The sequence below is a fragment of the Diabrotica virgifera genome, chromosome 5 (assembly GCF_917563875.1).
Source record: "Diabrotica virgifera virgifera chromosome 5, PGI_DIABVI_V3a".
In the NCBI taxonomy this organism is placed as follows: Eukaryota; Metazoa; Arthropoda; class Insecta; order Coleoptera; family Chrysomelidae; genus Diabrotica; species Diabrotica virgifera.
In genome coordinates this window covers 195,750,079-195,772,031 of record NC_065447.1, presented here as the reverse complement: position 1 = coordinate 195,772,031, position 21,953 = coordinate 195,750,079, and the positions used below count along the sequence as shown (strand labels likewise).

General features: G+C 34.2%; 1 protein-coding gene across 1 annotated transcript in view; it reads right to left on the bottom strand.

The window, feature by feature from the left end:
• Nucleotides 1-21,953, bottom strand: part of LOC114324956 (potassium voltage-gated channel protein eag) — a 198,331-nt gene that overhangs the window by 27,038 nt on the left and 149,340 nt on the right. Inside the window, exon 7 of the mRNA XM_028272911.2 lies at nucleotides 17,486-17,907. Coding sequence (XP_028128712.2) covers nucleotides 17,486-17,907 — 422 coding nt within the window. The remainder of the gene's footprint in view (nucleotides 1-17,485; nucleotides 17,908-21,953) is intronic.

The window sequence follows — 21,953 nt, the reverse complement described above, 5'->3', positions numbered from 1 at the left end:
GCCATTGACACTAGTTTCGTACCACGCATAATGAGATCAGGGGTTAAATCAGTCTTTGTTAAAATATAATTTAAAATAAATTGATGGTCGAAGCCTCCTCCATTGTGAGCTAACACGACAACATTCTTGAATTTTTTTCTAATTTGCAAAATATGATTCATAAAAAGACTTATTACGTCAAGACCCCTCAAAATCTTTTGGCGAAATCCACAAGATTGACAGAAAACTAATTTCATCTCAGGGAGACATTTGTAACAACGTTGATTAAATACACAGAGATTTGGTTCTTGAAGAAGCGAACCATCAGCCAATATCTTTTCCTGACTAGTTTCCAAATCATAAAATATAAATAGAAAATCGCTTGATGGAGGAAGACCAGAATCGGGCTGTATGTAACAAAGATGATCTGACGGACAATTTTTCTTACAAGTTTTACAGAAGACCTCACCACAGACATGACTTTTGGTGTAGATCTTGTAACAGGTCTTACACCTTTTGATTTTATCGCATACCGAACCAACATGAGCATTGAAACATGCCTTACCGTAGAAGTTTCGACCACATTGATCGCAGGGTATTTTCACGCAATCTTTGGAACAAGCTGGTGAACGACGACAAGCAAAACATGTACCACCACATCTGTGGTCGTTTTTGTTGTTAAACGGCTGGTGGCACTCCTCACAATAATATCGACAGCAAAAAGCAGCTGTCAAAGAAGTGATCACGTTAAAGTGTCCTTCATGATACAAAAGATTTAACGCTGGACCATTAGTGTTACCACAGAACATAACGTCACGACCCTTGCTACCATAACTATACACCACAATTTTGTAATCTGTGAGGTGTCCCTGAAACTGTTGTAGTTCGGGTATTCCGGCCCCTCCGACAGGAATTGTTACATTAGCGGCTTCAATCAGTTGATGGGCTCTTTGTCCTTGTATTTTTCCAACATCTTGACGTACCTTCTTCCATTCTTGGTCCTTATCTACGTGAGCTTTTGCAACCACAAGAGCACGAGGTAAACAAAGATTATCCTTGTTTTTAATAACAACAGTTCCTCGCCTTTTCAAACACTCCTCGTTAAAGGAGTTATAAGCTCTTCCTCTCGGACCACCTTTTCCCGCGGGCAGTTTTACCGTCGTAATACCCAAACAAAATGTCTCGGTATTGAGGCCGGTGCTATTACTCTGATATATGGAACTAATCTTATTCCATATATCATCAACGGTCACTTCAGAGGCAGGTTTGAACCTCATCCAACCCTGACCTCTGGCAAAGTCTTTCGAGCAAAAAGTGAAACCGACCTGATCGGTTGGTTCCAAACCTTCTGTTCCCTTAAGTACAATCCCCTCGATGGCCTTTTTTACCCATCCCACAGGTTCCTCACTCTGCGGCACATCCCTGATTTTAAATTCCAGAGTTCGTCCCTGGAGGCCAAATTTACGAATTTTCTTAAATGTATCTTTAGTGACTAAGAATTTGTTCATGTTTTCGTTATTAAAGGATGAGAAATACGAATTTTCTTAAATGTATCTTTAGTGACTAAGAATTTGTTCATGTTTTCGTTATTAAAAAAAAACTGACCAAATCAAACAACACTAAGTAATAACATAATAATAAATATTCAAAACTTAGAATTCAAAAAAATTAGAACCCAAACACTAAATATGTTTTAAAAATTTCAAAAAAAAAAAAAAATTGTTTTCGACAAAATCAAAAAATATTCAAAGTTTGCCACTCAACAGAGCACACTTCTGAACGATATAAAACTCACCAGAGCACACGTCTGAACGCTAGGAATATCTGAAACAGAATGAAGAAAATGCCGTAATGTAAGGTATTAAATATACTTCTAGTCGGACGGAAAACTAAATGTTATTATGTTATGCTCAAAAGGCCCCTGCAAAGTGTAGATTTGTGCTTGTTCTTCCATAAGAATCAATGTAAAAGTGCTGCATTTAAGACATTTATTAAACTTGGATACATTTTTCAAGGAAGTATCAGTACTACCAACATAAAAAGAAGCAGTACGGCCAACTTAGAACAAATATTACCAGAAAGTAAAAGATACTTTGTGATGATTAGATTGGAGCAGGCACATAAAATTATAAGTCGACTCATTCATAGTTAATTCTTCATTATTCTATCACAAGAAGGATTCATGGTTAGGAATTGAAAGTGGGTTTCATATAATTCTTCTTCCTGGTCTAGTTACGAAAATATTTGAAAAATGGGCAACATAATTATGATAGATGTCAGCTACTTAGCGAAAGATGTGGAAAATGTATGAAGAGAACCGATATACATATATCGAGATATGATGAATAAACACGACATTGAAAACTGTTCAGTTAGATTTGCATAACATTTCGGCGAGAAAACTCCCGCCACTTTCATCACTAACACACTCGATAACACAATAAGTTTTCATTCTTCGAATAACCGTCAAAGCAGGCACAGCAGTTGCTCCAGTATGAAACAGTACATTCAGTTAAACTTGATTAAGACATGTATCGAGCAAGAATTTATCCGAACCAGCTACGCAGGCGCGTGTTTACCGGCTAGTTTAATATTTCATGAAGTTGCCAGCCAGTATGGGATAAAGACAGAGGGGGTAGTAGGTGCAAAGTTCTACTCAAATGGAATTGTAATTACGCCCCATTTCTGGAATGAACATACGAACTAGTATACGGCCCAACAGATGCAATTACAAAACATCATCTACCTCATCAAATAGAATTTACGATGAAAAAAGGAATGTTATGTGTAAAAGCGGCGAAGACATAAAAAAATGTAGAATATTTATTATGATTTTCAGAAAAGCAAATCGACGACTGCCTATTTTAAAGAGGCTCCTGCAGGTCTGCTGGAAATACGAAAAAATATTTTTATTACTGTAGCAAAGATACTTAGGAAAAAATAAATAAATTTTTGAAGTAATTGTTTTTTATATACAACTCAGTTATTGACAATGACCTACTTAGCTATAAAACAAATAATTAAAGAATTAGGTTATATTGTTACAAACAATATATCACTTGTTAATAGGAAGTACGTCATTGATGCTTGTAGCAAAAAGGTTGTTGAGCGCAAAGAAAGTGTGATAGCAGAGAAAGAGAGAGAGAGATAGAGAGAGTTAGGTGCTGACACGTTCTGTCACGTTCTGTTAGGTGCTGACACGTTCTGTCACGTTATTTTACGTCACGTTCTGTCACGTTCTGTCACGTTCTGTTGAGTACTGTCACGTGATTTACGTCATTCACGTAACGCTCTGTTAGTTACTGTCACGTTCTGTTAGTTACTGTGACGTTCTGTGTCACGTGATTACTGCATGAAGTAAACTATGATTCAGCGTTATGTCTGAGGTTATACAGCGATAATTTAACGGTTAGCGCCAAGTCAGATGCAAGTCAGATGCTAGTCAGATGCAAGTCAGATGTATGCCAGATGCATGTTAGCTATATGTCAGATGCGAGTTAGCGGATATAGATAAAGGTGTTAACTAGAGAAACGGCATTCAGATACAAGAAAATTAACGGTGAACATCGTGTCAAGCAGCTTGCTAAGTTATTAAAAAAAGTATAATTCACTCAAAATAATAATGCAACGTGAACAACAACTCAAAACAGTTTTAACACCTAGTACTGAACCTCTTGGAGAACTAAACAATTATCTGAAAACTTCACATCAGACAGAGAAGCATGAAGAGACCAGCGGACACCAAAACAATCGTTTGAGAAATATGCGCCAGAAGGATGAAGAAAGCACAGATGAAGAAGAAGATGAACACCTTCAAAAATATTGGCATCATTCACCAGACCTTGATAGAGCTTATGGTCCACACTATGTTTGGAAAACTGATAAATGGCTAATGGGTGATATGGAAATCAAATTTGCTCCTAAGAATATACTGATTAACGATAGCAAGTACAAGGCTACTTGTGGGCTATATACTGTTATAATTTTATATGTATCCTCAAGACTTTACACCAAATGATAGCCTAAACTATAAAAAAAAAAATATTAGAAGTCACAGGTGTTCATAGAGATTCCCTAGGATATTTGAGGCATCAAGCATTCCCGGATAAATTTAATAAGATCATAAAACCTTTGTTTAAAAATAACTCAAACATGCGTCGAAGCCCCTGTGAAAATGTTCGGAAAACTGAGAAAAAACATCGTAAGAGTGTTGAACGCTCTGACCGACAATTTAAACAGCGCACAAGCATAGATTACGAGACATCATCGTTTAACCATTATGTCGTTGGACCTCTGGATAAAAATGTTAAAATAAATCGACTAGGGCATTTAGTTTTTAATTAAAAACTGTAATAATGTACTAGCATAAAAAAAATTTAAATAAAATAATAAAATGACTCATATTGTCTCTTATTTACTAACCCAATGCATTACAAAGAGTGTCAATATATTTTTAAAAATAAAAATAAGTTGGGTCGTACATAAAATAGAAAATGCAACACGATTATTATCACACTGTTAAAAATAAATACCAGCTACGCTTGGTCGTATATAAAATATAAATGACAGCTACGCTTCATTGTATATTGTTGAAAAACAAAAGTACGGTAGAATGCGGCATAAAAAGATACTGAAATAAATCATAAAATTGTTCAGAAATATACGGACAGGTGTTGCATCATACATGCCTGAAAAACATGAAATAAAACAAATTTATAAATCAAATTAGAAAATAAGAACTAAACGGTAAAATACTATTATCCTAATGCAGATAACAAGAAAAATGTGCTAAAAGAAGACGGAGTACCGCGCTAAATGTATCATAAAAAGTTACTATTCTTGAGTGTCCGGGAGTCGGCATACCACCGATTTGGGACCACATGGCGATTTTGGTGCATGAAAGTGGCCACGTATCGGCATACCGATTCTGGGCCATATGCGGATTCTAGACCATGAAAGTATTAGAACTAAATAGTAAAATATGATTATCTTAATGTAAAAACCTACCTCATTTATTTATGTAACAAGGAAATATTAAAAGATGAAAAAGTACAGTAGAAATGAGTCATAAACAGCTATTATTATTTTAGGGATAAAACGTAAAATCAGTTAAAAATATTAGCGACAGATACATCCTACGATATGATAAAAACAAGTAATAAAATTACTTATAATAAATCACATTGAATATAAGAATAAAATCACCTATAGTACACACATTTTATTTTAAGAGAAGTATATATAGATACCTAGAAGACCTGCAAACAAGTTGGGAAGAGAGAATTAAAACCAGTATTACCCATAGATGAAAGGAAACACATGTACATCCAAATTATTTAACAAAAATAGCAAACCAATAAATTCATAAAAACCATATGTAAAATAAACAGCAAAATCTCTTACCTTAATTGAATATTTTTCCACTGAACACTGTAACTATACTGTAGAAACTGTCAGATGTCGACTGTGGTATATGCTCGTTTATTTCAGTATTTATAGGCGAAATTCACACAGCATGAACGTGATCAAATGAAATTGAATGTGTTTTGCAAAAACAAGACCTTATAGTTTTAAAAATATGTGATAACATTTACACAAATAACAACTGCGGTTACATGTTATCATCCGACTACATCCGGACTTTTAGCATTGTGGCTTGTCATATCTTTGGAGGTTAATATTAACAAAAATAACGTCTGCACTCTTTTCTTATCAACCATACACACCCGGCATGTTAACAAACAACTTAAAATATTTTTGTAAATATTTCAAATTATTCGATTTTTCATAATTTTGTACAAATATTTGTATCTTTGGAACGGATAATCAGAAATCAATGTATGACCCATCAAATTAAAGGATTTTGAATGACGAATTACGTTGTGATGTCTGTTTTAACACAATGTTCTGTATAAGGCCTTTTTTTTGTACCATATAAGTACATTTTGTGTCAATATAGTACATTGAGAATTTGTAGTTTTTTGTCGTTTTCAGCCATAAATAATGACCGTAACACACTTGGTCAGTGATTTTCTTAATATGTATGAAAAGACCTTTCTAATGATATATTGCACGGAGCACTTGGTGCAAAATTGAGCGAATTAGGATTTGCTAGAGATCAAACTGCGATACGAGATTTTTCTATGCTAATGGCTTTGTTTTAACGTCAATAACAATAAATAAGCATTTACAGCTCAACCAAGTTATCCCTTAGGCCGTTATGGCAATGTACCATGTATCTTCGGAACGGATAATCAGAAATCAATGTGTGACCCATCAAATTAAAGGATTTTGAATGATGAATTACGTTGCGGTGTCTGTTTTAACGCCATGTCATGTATAACGCCTCTGGACACATTATCGTTTATTATTTGCCTGATATGTCGAATCTTATCATGTAGCACCTCAAATTACAGGGTTTTGAATGACAAATTACGTTGTGATGTCGGTTTTAACAACATGTCATGTATAACGCCTTTTTGACACATTATCGTTTATTATTTGCCTGATATGTCGAATCTTATCATGTAGCACCTCAAATTACAGGGTTTTGAATGACAAATTACGTTGTGATGTCGGTTTTAACAACATGTCACATATAACGCCTTTTTGACCCTCTATCTTATATTATTTGCCTGATATGTCGATAAAAAGATGTCTGCTGAACCATTTCCTGTATGTTTAAAAAAAGATGTTCAGTTAAGGTCACTAAAAGATATTCGTTATAAAAATGTACTATAAATAATGTTAATAAAAAGATACCTGCTGAACCATTTCCGGTATTTTAAAATACAATAAACAGTTTTCGGCTATGAACCACTTTGTGATTTTGTAACATCATTACAGCTTTGCTCGTTACTTACTAGAAGGTGGGGCAACAATCGCTTGTTCTATGCTATCACAAATATATATATATATTGAATCACATTTGATTCCTCTGAGGAAGTTTGGTGGTTGTAGGCCTCTAGGGGATGGTGTCCACGATAAAACACCAACGAGGTATGTGTTGTACCTCATGGGTGCCTTGGAAATCAACACGAGTAACCTTTGTTTCAGATTATCCTTGAAAAAAAAAAAATCAGCACGAGCTATGTTAGCTTTAACGTGACGACCTTTACGACATGCTTTTTCTTTACGACAATACTGTTAGATATGTCTTTATACATTAACAAAAGTTTTTTTTCTACCTAGGTATACTCTAAGTGTATATAATTTTTTTCTCAATATATCTGATACATAATACCTTTAAATATGGTCCTCCTTTTGGAGTATAAAAAGGACGGTCGACTTTTAACCCGCACGGATGCACGCCTATGTACCTTTACGAAGGGAATTGTACATAAACCTATAAGCTGATCGTAATCCATATCTGCAAAGTATGTTGTCAGCTTGGGTTAGTATATACAGTGCATTCCGTATGTTTTATAAACATGATCAGGGGAAATTGTTGCCTGATGGCTATTAAAGAACCGTCTATGGCCCTCATATATTCTTATCACAGATCTTTAATATCAAACTGTAAAATTAATACTACCCACTTGCCGTAGATAAAATATTGTATGCAACTATTCAGTAAATTACATAAAAATAATACACATTTTTCTGAAAAGACTTGTACATGAGATGTTTGCTGGTTTGGTCACAGCGTAAGAATGGTATATGTTCATTGTAGGAATGTATGCTTGGAGGGAGATCGAGGATGTTTGTTGGTCATACTGTAAGAATGGTATATGTTCATTGTAGGAATGTATGATTGAAACGAAGATACGATATAGTGCCGTTTTGGCAATGTCTTATTCACGTCACGTCATTCACGTTACGTCATTCACGGTAAAATATCACGTTAAAGAGGTACACTGTTAGGATGGTTTAAAGATAAATAGTCTATACCATTAGGGAATAGAGTGTAGCAGAGACCATTAGAGGCCATTAGAAACCATCAGGTCACGTTATTTACGTCGCGTGATTCACGTGACGTTATGCACGTCACGTTCTGTTAGGCACTGTCACGTTCTGTTAGGCACTATACGGAAAAGAAGAAGAAGAATTGGCAATTAATGTTGAACGTTGACAGAAGAAGAATTGACAGTTGCCATCTGTGTCGCCACCGCTTTCATTTGATATCCCATACGTCAAAATCGGATCATTAGCAAAGAAGATATGTTGTAATGCCGTTTTGGCAATGTCAATTAGTTACGTGTTGCAGCCGACAGGTGGCATGATAAGATGAAGAACTGTGATAGGATGTTTGATGGTCATACTGTAAGAATGGTATACGTTCTTCTAGATGGCTTGGGCATAGTTACATGTTGCAGCCGACAGGTGGCATGATTAGAGAACTGTGATAGACGTGGAATCCCCATTAAGTTGACAGGTCAAAATATCTCCAATAGCAACAAATATATTACAGTTTTGGCAGTGTTGCCATGTTTCTCCTTTCCTTCAACGGCTGTTACGCTAAAATCAATAGCAACGAAGATCTAGTGTCGTTTTGGCATTGCTGACATCTTTGTTTTTATGTTAACATATTCAATATCCCCTCTTTTTCCCAACGAGACCATATTCACACGAATTGGATCAATAGACACGAAGATATGATATAGTGCCGTTTTGTCATTGCTGACATCTTTGTTTATATGGTAACATGCCTTCCTCTTTCCAACAATATATGATCAGTCAGGTCGGAGACATGCTCTAATGCTCTTTTGCTAATGTCTTTGTGATTGCTCCTCTTTCGTTTAATGTCTTACATGTAATAAACGAACCAATAACAGCGCAGATGGCAGATAGGTGCTTCATGGATAAGTGTCTTATTTGGCTTTCTGACTACACCCTGTATATTTTGCGATAAACGAAATAAAGAGGAGGCCATCTTGGAAGGCGAGGGTTTGTGACGTAGGTGGGCCTGGCTGTGTTCCCATTGGTCGGTGCCTGATCATTGGTCGGTGATTGGGGCTAAGTTCTCATTGGTCGCTGGACTTTGATCTCATTGGTCTATGGGCGATGCTGTGGGTGGGCGAGGCTTCCTTCTCATTGGTCGGTGGGCGGGGCTAATTACTCATTGGCCCGGCGGGCGTGGCTTTGTGGTGGGCGTGGCTTTGTGGTGGGCGTGGCTTTGTGGTGGGCTTGGCTTTGTGGTGGGCGTGGCGTGGGGGCGTGGCAGATAAAAATTTTCCCACGCTGTCAAAATTTTCCCACGCCCAACCGGCCCACACTCTACTTCAATCTCATATTACAATATTGAGATATTTGCAAATATACGAAGAGGCTTTGAAAATAGACTGTATTATTGTATGTACAGAGGAGGTTATTCCGAACATTTTTCTAAATTTTATGTTTTTTTGTTATTAATGATGTTCAACCACTAAATTAGTTAAATCCAAAATTATCTTTAAAGTTATTCAGAAAATTTAAAAAATTGAGTGTCGTGTAGAAAAAATACCTTTTAAATGATGAAACTCGACCACACTTGCTATTTAAAAAAACTGGGGGTTGACGTGGGGTAGTAGGGGGTTACATTTGAGGGCATGAATTTTGAATAAAATTTCATCCCCTCCCAGTATAAATTAACATATTTTTTTAAATTTTGAAGAAACCAAGAGTTTCTGGGGGTCAAATTTTCGTTTGGAACACAGTGTATATGATATACATTGATGTATACAATTTAAAACTAATAGATATATCTAAAATTTAATAAGTAGAGTTCGGAATTAAAAGCATAAAGAAACCCAAAAAAAGCGCTTAAAAAGCATAACGATTTTATGAAGAAAGGCATTTTATTATACAAAAAAAGCATGAAAATAAGCATATAAATTTTGACAAACCATTTTTTTAAGAAAATATATATATATAAGAAAAAATATATATAATAGTTTCGGGGCCTATCACTCAAAACATTTTTGTATATCGAAAAGCTTCTTTCAACGTCCACACTGGTTATCGGTGCATACTAGGTACATATTTATACTTTCCCACTACTGTCGGATCCATATTTATGCTGAAAATATTTTCTTAATCTTTTGAAACCCTTCGTTTTTTGTTAATACATCTTTGACTTTTGTTAATACTATCTGAAAAAATTTTTCAGGGATCTTTTTTTTTAATTGTTTATTTTTTGGATCGACTCAACTAATGACATTTGCTGTTTCTCCAAATATTTTATAGTTTCTTGTTTCAAATTAATTTGGATTTGGATAAAACACTTTAAGATTTGATGCTGTTTTGATCATATCTGGTTCAGCGTGGGAAAGCATTAGAATAGTATTAGAATACTATTTTGTTGGTGGGCACAGCCTCGGGAAGATAAAAATTTGTTAAAGCTTCATTTACGAATTTTGAAGCTGTATTGTTATTTGTTGCTTCTCGTTCCTTTAAGCACACTAAATAACTCTTCGTCAAGATTTCTTCGTTTCCACTTTTTTTCTGGTTTTCTTGTAACATATTTTTTCGCAGAGTACTTTCATCCGGCACATGTCTTTGATAGTACTTTTCCAAAAATGATTTAAAACTTTCATTTTGAAATTAATTTAGTGGAAGATCAAAGTCCACCATTGCACTGCATAGATCAAAATTAAATTGCTGCTGTTCGCAAATGCAAAAATGATAATAGTATTTAAAAAAGCACCAAATAAGCACAGAAATTCAAAAAGAAGAAATTCAAGGCATAAAAATGAAGAAAAAAGCAAAAAAGGCATAAAAAAGTGGTGTCAAAATGACTTATTTTTGCATATTTCGTTCATATTTAAAAAGAGAATAGTCCTGCATGTATTATTTACCATAAGCCTTATGCTTACAAATCCGGACTCTATTAATAAGGTTTCCTAAAAATATCTCTGCAAAAAACCGCGGGATGGAAATTGTATAGAAAGCTGCATAAATCAACGTAAAATTCTCTATGTTAAAGTGAAAGTTTTGCTTTTTTGAAGGGAAATTGAAAGTTCGTAGACTCGACACAAAAAACATTCACCATTATCTATATGTTTAGACAGAGTTTTGTGTAAAAAGTAAGCTTTTTCCGTCAAGACGTTTGTGTTTATTCGGTTTGTCTCTCGGATGGGGAAAGAATAACAGATGGTCGAAGTGCGAGTGCTGTATAGGGTTAGTTTCTCCTGTTTTCTTGTTCTTTGGAGCTGTTTCTTGTTATGAAGTATGCCCATGGATTTTTTCAGCTTTCTACTTTACTGTGTGGTTTTATAGCATCGTCTATATTAGACGGGTTTTACTTATATTAGATTTGTATAACTCATTTTATTTATCTATTCTTTCTTTTTTGTTAGAAAGTTATGACTGCTATTTGTTTGCTAGAGATCTCTTGAGATAAAATAATGAGTTTACTAACGGATACGAGTGATGAAGAAGATGACATGCCTCTTGTTACTTGTCAAAATCCTATCTATATTTTAATTTGTAAAACAGCCACAGAACACTCAGCGGAAAAACGTGTGGTAAATGACGTTGATTGTTTAATAATATGGTGGAAAATGAACAAGCAAATGTTTTTTCCTGTACTACACAACGAGCGCACTTTTAGTGTGTCTTTTAGTTAGTCTGTTTTAAGATGAGACCAGTACAGAAAAATTTCATCCCAAGGATGAAATTCTCCTTATTTTAATAGTTTGCAATAACTCACAAACTGAATTTGCTCTTTTTATTACAGCTTTATTCATCCATTCATCCAGTTTATTCTGAGCATTCTTTTATGCAACCACATCTCAAACGCTTCTAGGCGATTGACCGTATCGGATTTCCAGATATTCGAGCCATAAAAGATCACTGTCTAAATATACAAGAATAAAAAACCGCTAAACGCCTCAAAATGAGTGGCGCATACAATATTCCAGCTACAAAAGATCTGATATGAATATTACGTGGCGCGAAAATGTATTTTCATTTTGATGTAAAACAAAATTCTAGTTTTAATCAGATTTTTCCATAATATTTGCTAAATTTGAAGTAAACGCGCCACAAAAGAGTAACTTTGATACAGTTTGAATTTTGAAACTCTTTTGTGGCGCGTTTACTTCAAATTTAGCAAATATTATGGAAAAATTTTTTAAAATAAAACAAGAATTTAGTTTTACATCAAAATGAAAATACATTTTCGGGACACGTAATCTTCATATCAGATCTTTTGTAGCTGGAATATTGTATGCGCCACTCATTTTTAAGGCGTTTAGCGGTTTTATTTTTGTATCAGGAGTTTTTCAAAGTTATTTATAAATTAAATGTATGAAGTTGAATGCATTGTTCCTCTATTACTCGTTAAGCTTTATAAATGGTCACCTTTGTTGCTTTATCTTCCAAATGATCTAGTGTCCATCGAATGTACACTAGATTTTTTCTATTCGAAATAGATTGAAAAAAAATATTGAGATGACCGGTAAATGAACTCAGATTGCCCGTTGCCAGATCAAATTTAGCGTCGTAATCACTACAACTACATAAACCATTTCGGGAATAATAGTTAATTGGATTATACTTTGTAGCTTAATAGCTTCTAAAAGGCTTAACCGATTTTGATCAGTAAACATGAGTTTGAAACGTATTTACCAGTAGTATCTGATGGATCTAAGGTCAAGTATGATAACTGAAGCTATTACAGGAATTATTCAGCTTGAGAAACCGTTTTTCCCGTAGGAAATAGATTTGATCATATTTATGAAGCCTATAACTTAAAAATTCAAATTTTCCCGGATATGACGTATACACCGTTAGATTCATCTACAGTCCTTCTACAAACGCTCAGTTATTGGCGCAATTCGTAGGTTGAAATTTTGAGTAATTGTCGAAAAATCAAAATTTTCAAAGTATAGTTTTTCAGTTTTTCGGCTATATTGAGCCGTGTGTATGTCTGATCCTGACGGCTTAAACACCATTTTAAAGCTTAACTCAACACTATTGATTTGGTGCATTTGAGATTCTCCTGTCTCTTCTTGATCCGAAGATATATACCCTCAAAAAATATGCCGTTTTGTACCTACCAAGTCCTCTAGCTGACTTATGGGTGGTCAAAAGTCACAAACTACACCAGTTCTGAATCAGCTAAGACGCCCTCTTCAAGCGCAGAAAAAAATTCAAATCGGTTTAACTTTTAAACACACATACATACATACATATCCTCAAACATTTTCCCTTTTTTAAATAAAAATTGAGTCATATTCTCAGCTCCGTAACCTTTGAATGGTATAACCGATTTTCAAAATTAGACATTCATTGGAAAGGTAATGAGTAGCCGCAAAGGCGGACATAAATTTTTAAGTTTTTGGGAGTTTTGTGGACGAGAACGAAAAACATACCCTAAATAGAAAGGGCCGTAAAATTCACACCCTTGGACTAAAATGGGTGGTTGTCATATGAATGGGTGAGTCATTTCCTGAACTTTAAGATGGGGCTTGGCATATCTTTCAAATCAGTCAGATTTAGAAAATCGAAAATTTCGTGTATATATAGTGTCGCGTGTAGGGGGGTGTTAATGTGCGCAACTGGCGAGAACTGCCGTTCTCTGGTAATTTTATGATTCTTAACGTAAGTAATTTTATGTTTAAAATTTTTTATGTAAAATAAAACTGTTAAAAAAAATTGGACAACAATTCGCGTGGGTGAACCCTATTCTGGGGTGTCTCACGAATGTGATTATGCAAAAAAATCTCATGTGAATATTTTTCCAACGAACCCGCCATTTTAGTCTTGTCTAATTTAAAAATTATATCTCAGTAGTTATTAAATAACAACGGAAAAAGGATGCATGCCTATGCCCGTGTTACATCGATCATGCCTTCTAACACTACCTGGAGCTTCTCAAATTCCATATGGCACATTATATGTCCTAGATATGACGTCTTTCTAATTTTGATAGTATTGACTAGCTGAGGACGCTTGTTCATTATTTTCACTACTCCTTCATTCGTGGTTCTGCTGATCCAGCTTATTCTTCACATTCGACGGTACATCCACATTTCGAATGAATTCAATTTGTTGACGTCATATTGCGTTATAGTCATGTCATACATAGACGTCATGTCTAGGTGTCACAGCCATATAGTAATAGAGACCACACAATACTTTAGCGTTCTCAATTTTATTGTGACTGATAGCTTGGGGTTACAGAGCATTTTAGGCATGTTCATGAGACCAGACCTTGCTATTTCAATGCGTTTTCTAATTTCTTTTGAGTGGTCTAGTTGACTATTAATTTGTTTTCTGACCAGGTATATGAAGCTTTGGGAACTCTAAAGAGTAATACCATTTATTTTTATGCTGGGTATAATTTGTTCATGGGGATTTTTGTAACAAAACCGAACATATAATAACATTAATCAACAAAATCATAAAACACAATAAAATACCGGAAAAATGGAGAACGAGCGAACTAATTTTACTATTCAAACTTCTTTAAGAATGCTCTTTAGGGCTGCAAACGTTCGCGCAAGAGTGTGGATAATATTTTTGGACTCAAGCTGACTACAAAAGAACCAACGTAAGTTTATGGTTTAACCTTGATAAGCAGTACATATCAAGTACGTATTCATTTTTAAGAAATTTTAAATGCCAAAGACCTATTAATCCTAGATTAGCCATGCGGCTCACACTCCCTCTAAGGAGAAAATTGACTCATCCCAGATACCTACGGTATCAAAAGGATTGAGCTCTGGTGGGACTCTTTTCGTGTTATCGAGACCTAGGTGACTTGGTATGCTGGAGTTTCTCCCAGAAATTTTCGTATGCATCTGGCCGTCGCGAGTAGTAAAGCTTATTATTATTGTTATTATCCAATCTAGATTATTATTATTATTATTAACATTCAATAGAGTAGAGGATTAGAATCCTATTATACTCTAAAAGCTAAACAAATTTTGGTACTTAGCTGTTTTACACTAAAGCTGAATTACATATAATTAAATTAAAAATACAATTAATTATTATCGAGTCTATTCTTCAAACTATTTATACTAGGAGCCATAGCGACATAAGCCGGTAATGAATTGCAAGCATGAAAAACCCTATTTGATAAAAAGTTTAACCTGATGTTGGTTCTGCAGAGTTCTCTTCTTAGCTTTCTGGGAGGGCCTCTTAACCGCTCATCTGTGTTTATTGTAAAGAAATTTCTGAGTGAAGAAGTTTCGTAATATAATGAATTGAATGTTGTAATTAAGTCGCCTCTAAGTCTGCGGGCGGATAACGGAACTAAATCCATGATCCTTAAACGATCTTCATATGAGGGACGCACCAATGAAACGGGATCCGTGTTACTCGTCGCTGTACATTTTCGAGCATATTTACGCCACGCTAAAGAACCGGGCACCACACTGAATTAGCAAATTCTAATGTAGGTCTCACATAAGTTTTATACAATTTTGCCAAGGTTTGACTGTCACATGACGAAAACACTTTACTAATAAGGTATACCATACGATTGGCTTTATTACACTGTTGTAATGTTTGAGGAGTCCAGGACAATTGTGAGTCTATTAAGACGCCGAGATCAGAGTGACAATCGGTTTTCTCAAAACGGTGCCATTAATAAAATAATTTAACCGAGGGTTATTTTTGCCGACATGAAGAACGACACATTTTTCTACATTAAGCAATAGCAACCAGTCAGTACATCATCGAGAAATGCTGTCCAAGTCTTTTTGCAAACACTGAGAGTTTATTTTAGGATTGTTGTACAGCTTTGTGTCATCCGCATAAACCGAGAACTTTGATAAAATGATGTATTTTAGCTCCGATGTAAATATATTAAACAGTAGTGGCCCTAAAACAGATCCTTGGGAGACTCCACTTATTACATCATATAGGGGGCTATTTGAAGACTGTATTCTTACTGAAAATTTTCTTTCACTTAACAAGGCTAAAATCCAGTTTAACAGTTGCTCACGAATTCCAATCCTGTTTAATTTTTTCAAAAGCCTTTCTCTTGGAACTTAATCGAAAGCCTTGCTAAAATCTAAGTAGATAATATCAATATCCTGTCCCATATCTATTTCGGTAGTCCAGTCATTTAGGCAACACAATAAGTTGGTAACAATCGATCTTGCACTGGTGAAGCTATGTTGTTCGTTCGGGATTATTTGGTGCTGGTTCAAAAATATGTATCCACAATAATTGATTCCATAACTTTGGATATAACTGGAGTGAGATTAACAGGCCTATAATTTTTGGGGTCAAGTTTATCTCCTTTCTTAAAAATTGGTTTCACCTGTGCTTCTTTCCAAATAAGTGGCAGAGTAGCAGAGTGGAATGATTGTTCCATAAGCAAATGGAGTGGATATTTTAGAGCATTCGCACATGATTTCAAGAAAGTAGGAGAAAGATTATCTGGTCCTGGAGATTTGTTGGTGTCAAGTTCTTTAAGTTTTTTAAAAATATCACCAGGAAAATTCTACTGAGGTAATAGAACTATGATTTACGGGTTCATAATGCAAGTCTGGGAGCGGACCATCAGGTTCTAAAGTAAAAGATCCGTAAAAGCTCTTAGCAAAAGTTGTAGCCACTTTCAAATCATCATTTGTAATATCACCTGAGTCTGTTTTTAATTGAGGAACAAAAACTTTTGTGTTTATGGAAGTTCTAATATACTTATAAAACTTCTTTGGCTTATTGCTGTCTATAATATTTTTTTTATAGTCTGTCCTAATATTGTAAATTTTTGTTTTCAGTAGATTGGCAACATTCCTATGCGTAACAAAATCATTCTCTAAACGTGATCTTTGATACTTTTGCCAAAGAGCTTTCTTTCTCTTAATCATTCTTTGAATATTCCAATTAATCCAGGGTTTAGAAGGAAATGTAGTTATAAGTCTTGAGCTTGTATTCTTTTTTATGATGTTACATTGTTCATGAAAAATATTCCAGTTTTCCTGTAAATTTGGTAACGACAGAACCGAAGCCCAGTTAACCAATGACACATCATGATTAATATCTCTATAATCAATGAAATATCTTGATGGGTATAGTTTTTTGGATCAGTAACAAGAATTAACTGCATTTGAAACTGAAGAATTGCATGATCGGATTTAGAAAAAGGTAACCCATATAGTTAAAAATTATTAATTATTATTAATGAATAATTTAATTAATTAAAAAGTAAATATTTTTATATTAAAATTGAGTTCTGTAAAGTGTGATAAATATAACAATACTGTAACAAAAGAGTACTCTTAACCGACCCCCGTGTAACAGTTCCCACCTCGAACATGTTGGAATGTTCCAGAGTCAGCGCGACATGTACTGAAAGTGGTGGAGAGAGGGACGAGCGGTACGTGGAAGATCAAGCGAAAACGAGAGATGGCGAATTTGGATTTTTCGAGAATCAGTTATTTCTTATAAAAGCGAAAAACGGTGTTACAGTTGGTCAGTCTGTAAAATAAATTTGTCTGTAACTGGTATAAATAAATTCGTATAAACCAACTGAGAGTTTTATTTTAACTGTTAACTCGCTACAGTACAATCTGGAGATATGTAATATATCACAAGAAAGAGTATTAGTAACATTTGTATATCTTACCTTAAAGTCCATGAGATTAGTCATGAGTTCCTTATACTCTATGGGCGCTATAGCATCAGGGACGGCTGTTTGATACATTGAAGCAGTCGACGGGTCTCTCAACCCACAATCGTAACTCTGCATTTTCCTTAACGATAGGTTTCTCGAATGCGGTGGTTCCACTTCTCCCATCTCGTCGATGGTGTCCTGCCTAGTGATACCAGGACTGGAAGTCGCGGACACTTTTTGTAATTTGGGAAATATCTTATTGCCAGAACCGGGAGTTAGCTGACTTCCTGAACTTCCAGACGACGATGAGCTTGGACGTTCTTTGGGGTCTTTGGCGCTCAGACTTCGGGTGAACGCTTGGGGTACAGTTGAAGTTTCAGATCCGGAATCGAGACTTGCTGATCCAAGCAATCTACCCCATTTACTGCCTCTTGCTAAATATAAGAATTGAATTAGTACCAAATATGTATTTCTCGGAGGATATTACCTCCGAATTATATCCTACTGCATGGATTTTAATGAAATTTTGGGCCTAGCCTCTACTTGTCTCCTAATTCAAAGTCTCCTTTATCTTGGGGGTGGTTCCCACCCCTTCTTAGGGGTGAAAAATTTTCGGTCAAAAATAACCACGGAATTCTCTAGAGAACCCAATTCTAAGCAAAAACTGTTCTATAGTTTTTTTTTGAAAACTCAACACTTTTTGAGATATTCGTGGTTAAAAATTGGCCATTTTCATTGAAACATAATACCTCTTTGAACGGTTTTTTGCGAATACCTTAAAAACTATGCATCTAACTGAAAAAACTATATTAAATATTTTTGTAGTTTATAAAAAAAAGAAAGAGACACACGTGTCTTCATAAATCTTTTAGTAATAATACAAAAAGAGATATGGTAGGTGAAAATAGTTTGTTTTTTGGTACATTCTCAAATTGGTGTATTCAACTTAAAATAACAGAGAAACCGTCGATTTTAGGTGTATAATGCTACTATTACCTTTTGTAGTGCTTAAACAAACCTTTAAACTAAGCTATATAAGAGGTCCATTACGTTAAAATTAAGCGAGATATGCTGCAAACAAAATTGATAACTAATGTATTTTAAGAAAAAATGAGAAGTAATTTTAACCCCCATCCACCAAAATGTAAATATATCGCTTTCCTTCCACAATACCTTTTATTATAGTGTCATTTCTATGTTCAAAAATTTGGAAGGGTTTAAAATGAATGGTTTTTGAAAAAAAGATCAAATTATAGAGCGCATTTTTAAATTTTCTTAAAAATCTTCTTTTTCTCCATGTAACTTGAAAATGAGAGATACAGTAGTGAAAAATAAAAAGAAAATTTTTATCTGAAAATGACCTACATTTTTGTGTGGTATATTTTTTCGTATCTCTTATTTTTTTCGAGTTACATGGAGGAAAGGAAGATTTTTAAGAAAATTTAAAAATGCGCTCTATAATTTGATCTTATTTTTTTCAAAAACCATTCATTTTAATACAGTCCAACTTTTTGAACATAGAAATAACACTATAGTAAAAGTATTGTAGAAGGAAAACGATGTATTTAAATTTTGATGGATGAGGGGTTAAATATACTTCTCATTTCTTCTTAAAATACATTAGTCATCAATATTTTTGCAGAATATCTCGCTTAGTTTGAATGAAATAGACATTTAGTTTTGCTCATTTTTAATAATCTTTTCAAGCACTACAAAAGTTATTAGTATCATTATACACCTAAAATCGACAGTTTCTCTGTTATTTCAAGTTGACTACACCGATTTGAGCATGCAGCAAAAAAACAAACTCTTCTTACCTATTACCTACCATATCTATCTTTGTGTTTTAACTAGAAGATTTATGAAGGAAAGAATCTCTTTGTTTTTTTATAACCTACAGAAATATTTTATATAGTTTTATTGTTAGATGCATAGTTTTTAAGGTATTCGGAAAAATCCGTCCGAAAAGGTGTCATTTTTCAATGAAAATGGAAAATTTTCAACCACGAATAACTCAAAAAGTATTGAGTTTTTAAAAAATAATTATAGAACAGTTTTTGCTTCAAATTAGATTATCTAGTCTCTTCCGTGGCTATTTTAACCAAAACGTTTTTCACCCCCGAGAAGGGGTGGGAACCACCCCCAAGATAAAAGTGCACATCGTCATAGGATAGACTTTGTTTCTTGAGCTATTCCCTACTTACTGTAAAAATATCAAGTAAATCGATGTAGTAGGATGGAATTCGGAGCTAAATACCCTCAATGAGTGCCCTATTAATTACTATTAATAAATAAAAAACAGATAAAATTCATGGTCGAAAAAATATATATCTAATCATTATCTGAAAATTACAAATAAATACCTAAGGCAGACCAATATTACTACTGTTGTCAAGAAATATTTATATGATATGTAAATACATATGTTTTTATAATAGTTGACAAAAAGAGTCAAAATAGCGATGATCATGGGTGACTTTAAGGCTAAAATTTGTCGTGGAGCTAAAGGAGATAATATGGGCACCAGAAACAGTAGGAGAGATTGACTTGTACAATTCTGCCTAGAGAACAACCTCTTAAAGCTAACACCTTCTTCAAACAGCATCCTATGACGCTATACACTTAGCAGTCACCTGCAGACAGAGAAGACAGAATTGTTAGGAATTAAATTGACTTCATTTTGATTGATAACAACTTTAAGTTGCACATGAACTAAAATATACCCTGAAGCTAATATAAGCGTTTTTAGAATCTTAGAGCTTTTGGGCTAAATCATAGATTTATAGTACGAGTACATACTACACATCATATAGATAAATAATTAAACAATACATAAAATATGGGAAAGTCAATGGGACAATATTTCAAGAACGTTAAATTTTTTTTATTTTTCTTTGCATCAACTTCCTTTGCCACCTTCTTTTCTTCTGAAACTAAAACGTCAACACGGAAAATATGCAGCACATGTTAATACATTGTGAATAGGGAATTTACCAGTATACTTTGTGACAATGTTTCTATTAGAGATCTGAATCATATCTCGCTGGAATGCAAAATTAGCGGGAGATATATAGACCGAGTATAATACAATATACAAGAACAAGTGTGTTTTCCAGTTAGTATAGTGTATTTACTAAGTTTAGCAGAGGCCGACCGCGAATTAGGTGGTTAGATGGAGTTGAGGCCTACTTAGGGATATTAAAATTCAGAAGATGGCAACAGGTTGCCAGAAACCGAACAGAATGGCGACAAATCTTTAAGCAGGACAGGATTCAAAAAAGAATTATTGAGCCAAATATGATGATAATGATGATGATTTACTAAGTTTCCATGATAAGAGAATAATTAACTTACTGATGGACTATTTAAAAGAAACAAACATTGTCACTTAAATGAAACCATAATAGATGTAACAAAACTAATAACTATTGGTAGAAAATAAAAATCAAAATCTGTGGCTAAAGGAGCTGCTTCCAAACCATCTTCTTTTTCACATACACATACATAAAGATTCTTAAAGTCGTAGTATGGTCAATGAAGCCAAACGATTTCTTTGCATCTGTAACCTACAAGAACTTAAGAAAATAATAATTGTACTAGATTTATCAAATACCAAAACATGAACTAAAATCGGCATTGATTTAAAATTCAGTTACCCTTTATAGTCCGTTCTTTAACGGTAAAATATAGCAAAACCTCTAAATTTTAAAGAACCGCTTAGATTGACATGAAATTTAGCACACACATAGCTAACATGTCAAAGAAAAAAAGTGATAATTTGCCGATATGTGCTTTTGCCTTGGGGGTGGTTTTCACCCCCTCTTGGCGGTGAAAAAATATTCGTCTAAAGTAAGTCAGGAAATGGATAAACTGGCTAATTTTAAGTAACTTTTGTTCTATAGAGTTTTTTCACTAAGTCAATAATTTTCGAGTTATTTGGCAGTGAATATGTTCATTTTTTCAACAAAATAACCACGCTTTTAGCCGGTTTTTCGCAAATAACTCAAATAGTAAGTATTTGGTCGAAAAACATTCATAGTAAAAATATAGCTTGTAAAAAATTTTAAAAAATGGTGTATATATCACGTCTTTATACCTAGCAGAAGCAGAGTTATAGCTAATGAAAAATAGGTTCATATTCATCAAATTGCAAATGGAATACTTTAACGTGAAATAACCAAAAATGAAGCAAATTTCGGGGAAAACACATTAAAACTTATTTAAAGTTTTTAAAAAAAGCTTCATTTTTGTTTTATAAAAAAAATTTCTAGCATCAAAAGTAAATAAGTTACGCTCAAAATAAAGTTAGTCCCTTTTTGTTTTGGTAAAAAATTTGAGAAAATCACCCCCTAATTAGTATCTTAAATGAACCTAATCGTTACGAGTTCACAAGTTTCTTGACTCGTGTATGTATTGTTTATATGATCTGTAAGTTTCATCGGCTCAAAGTCCTTATTATTGAAAAGGCTGTAGTTAAAAG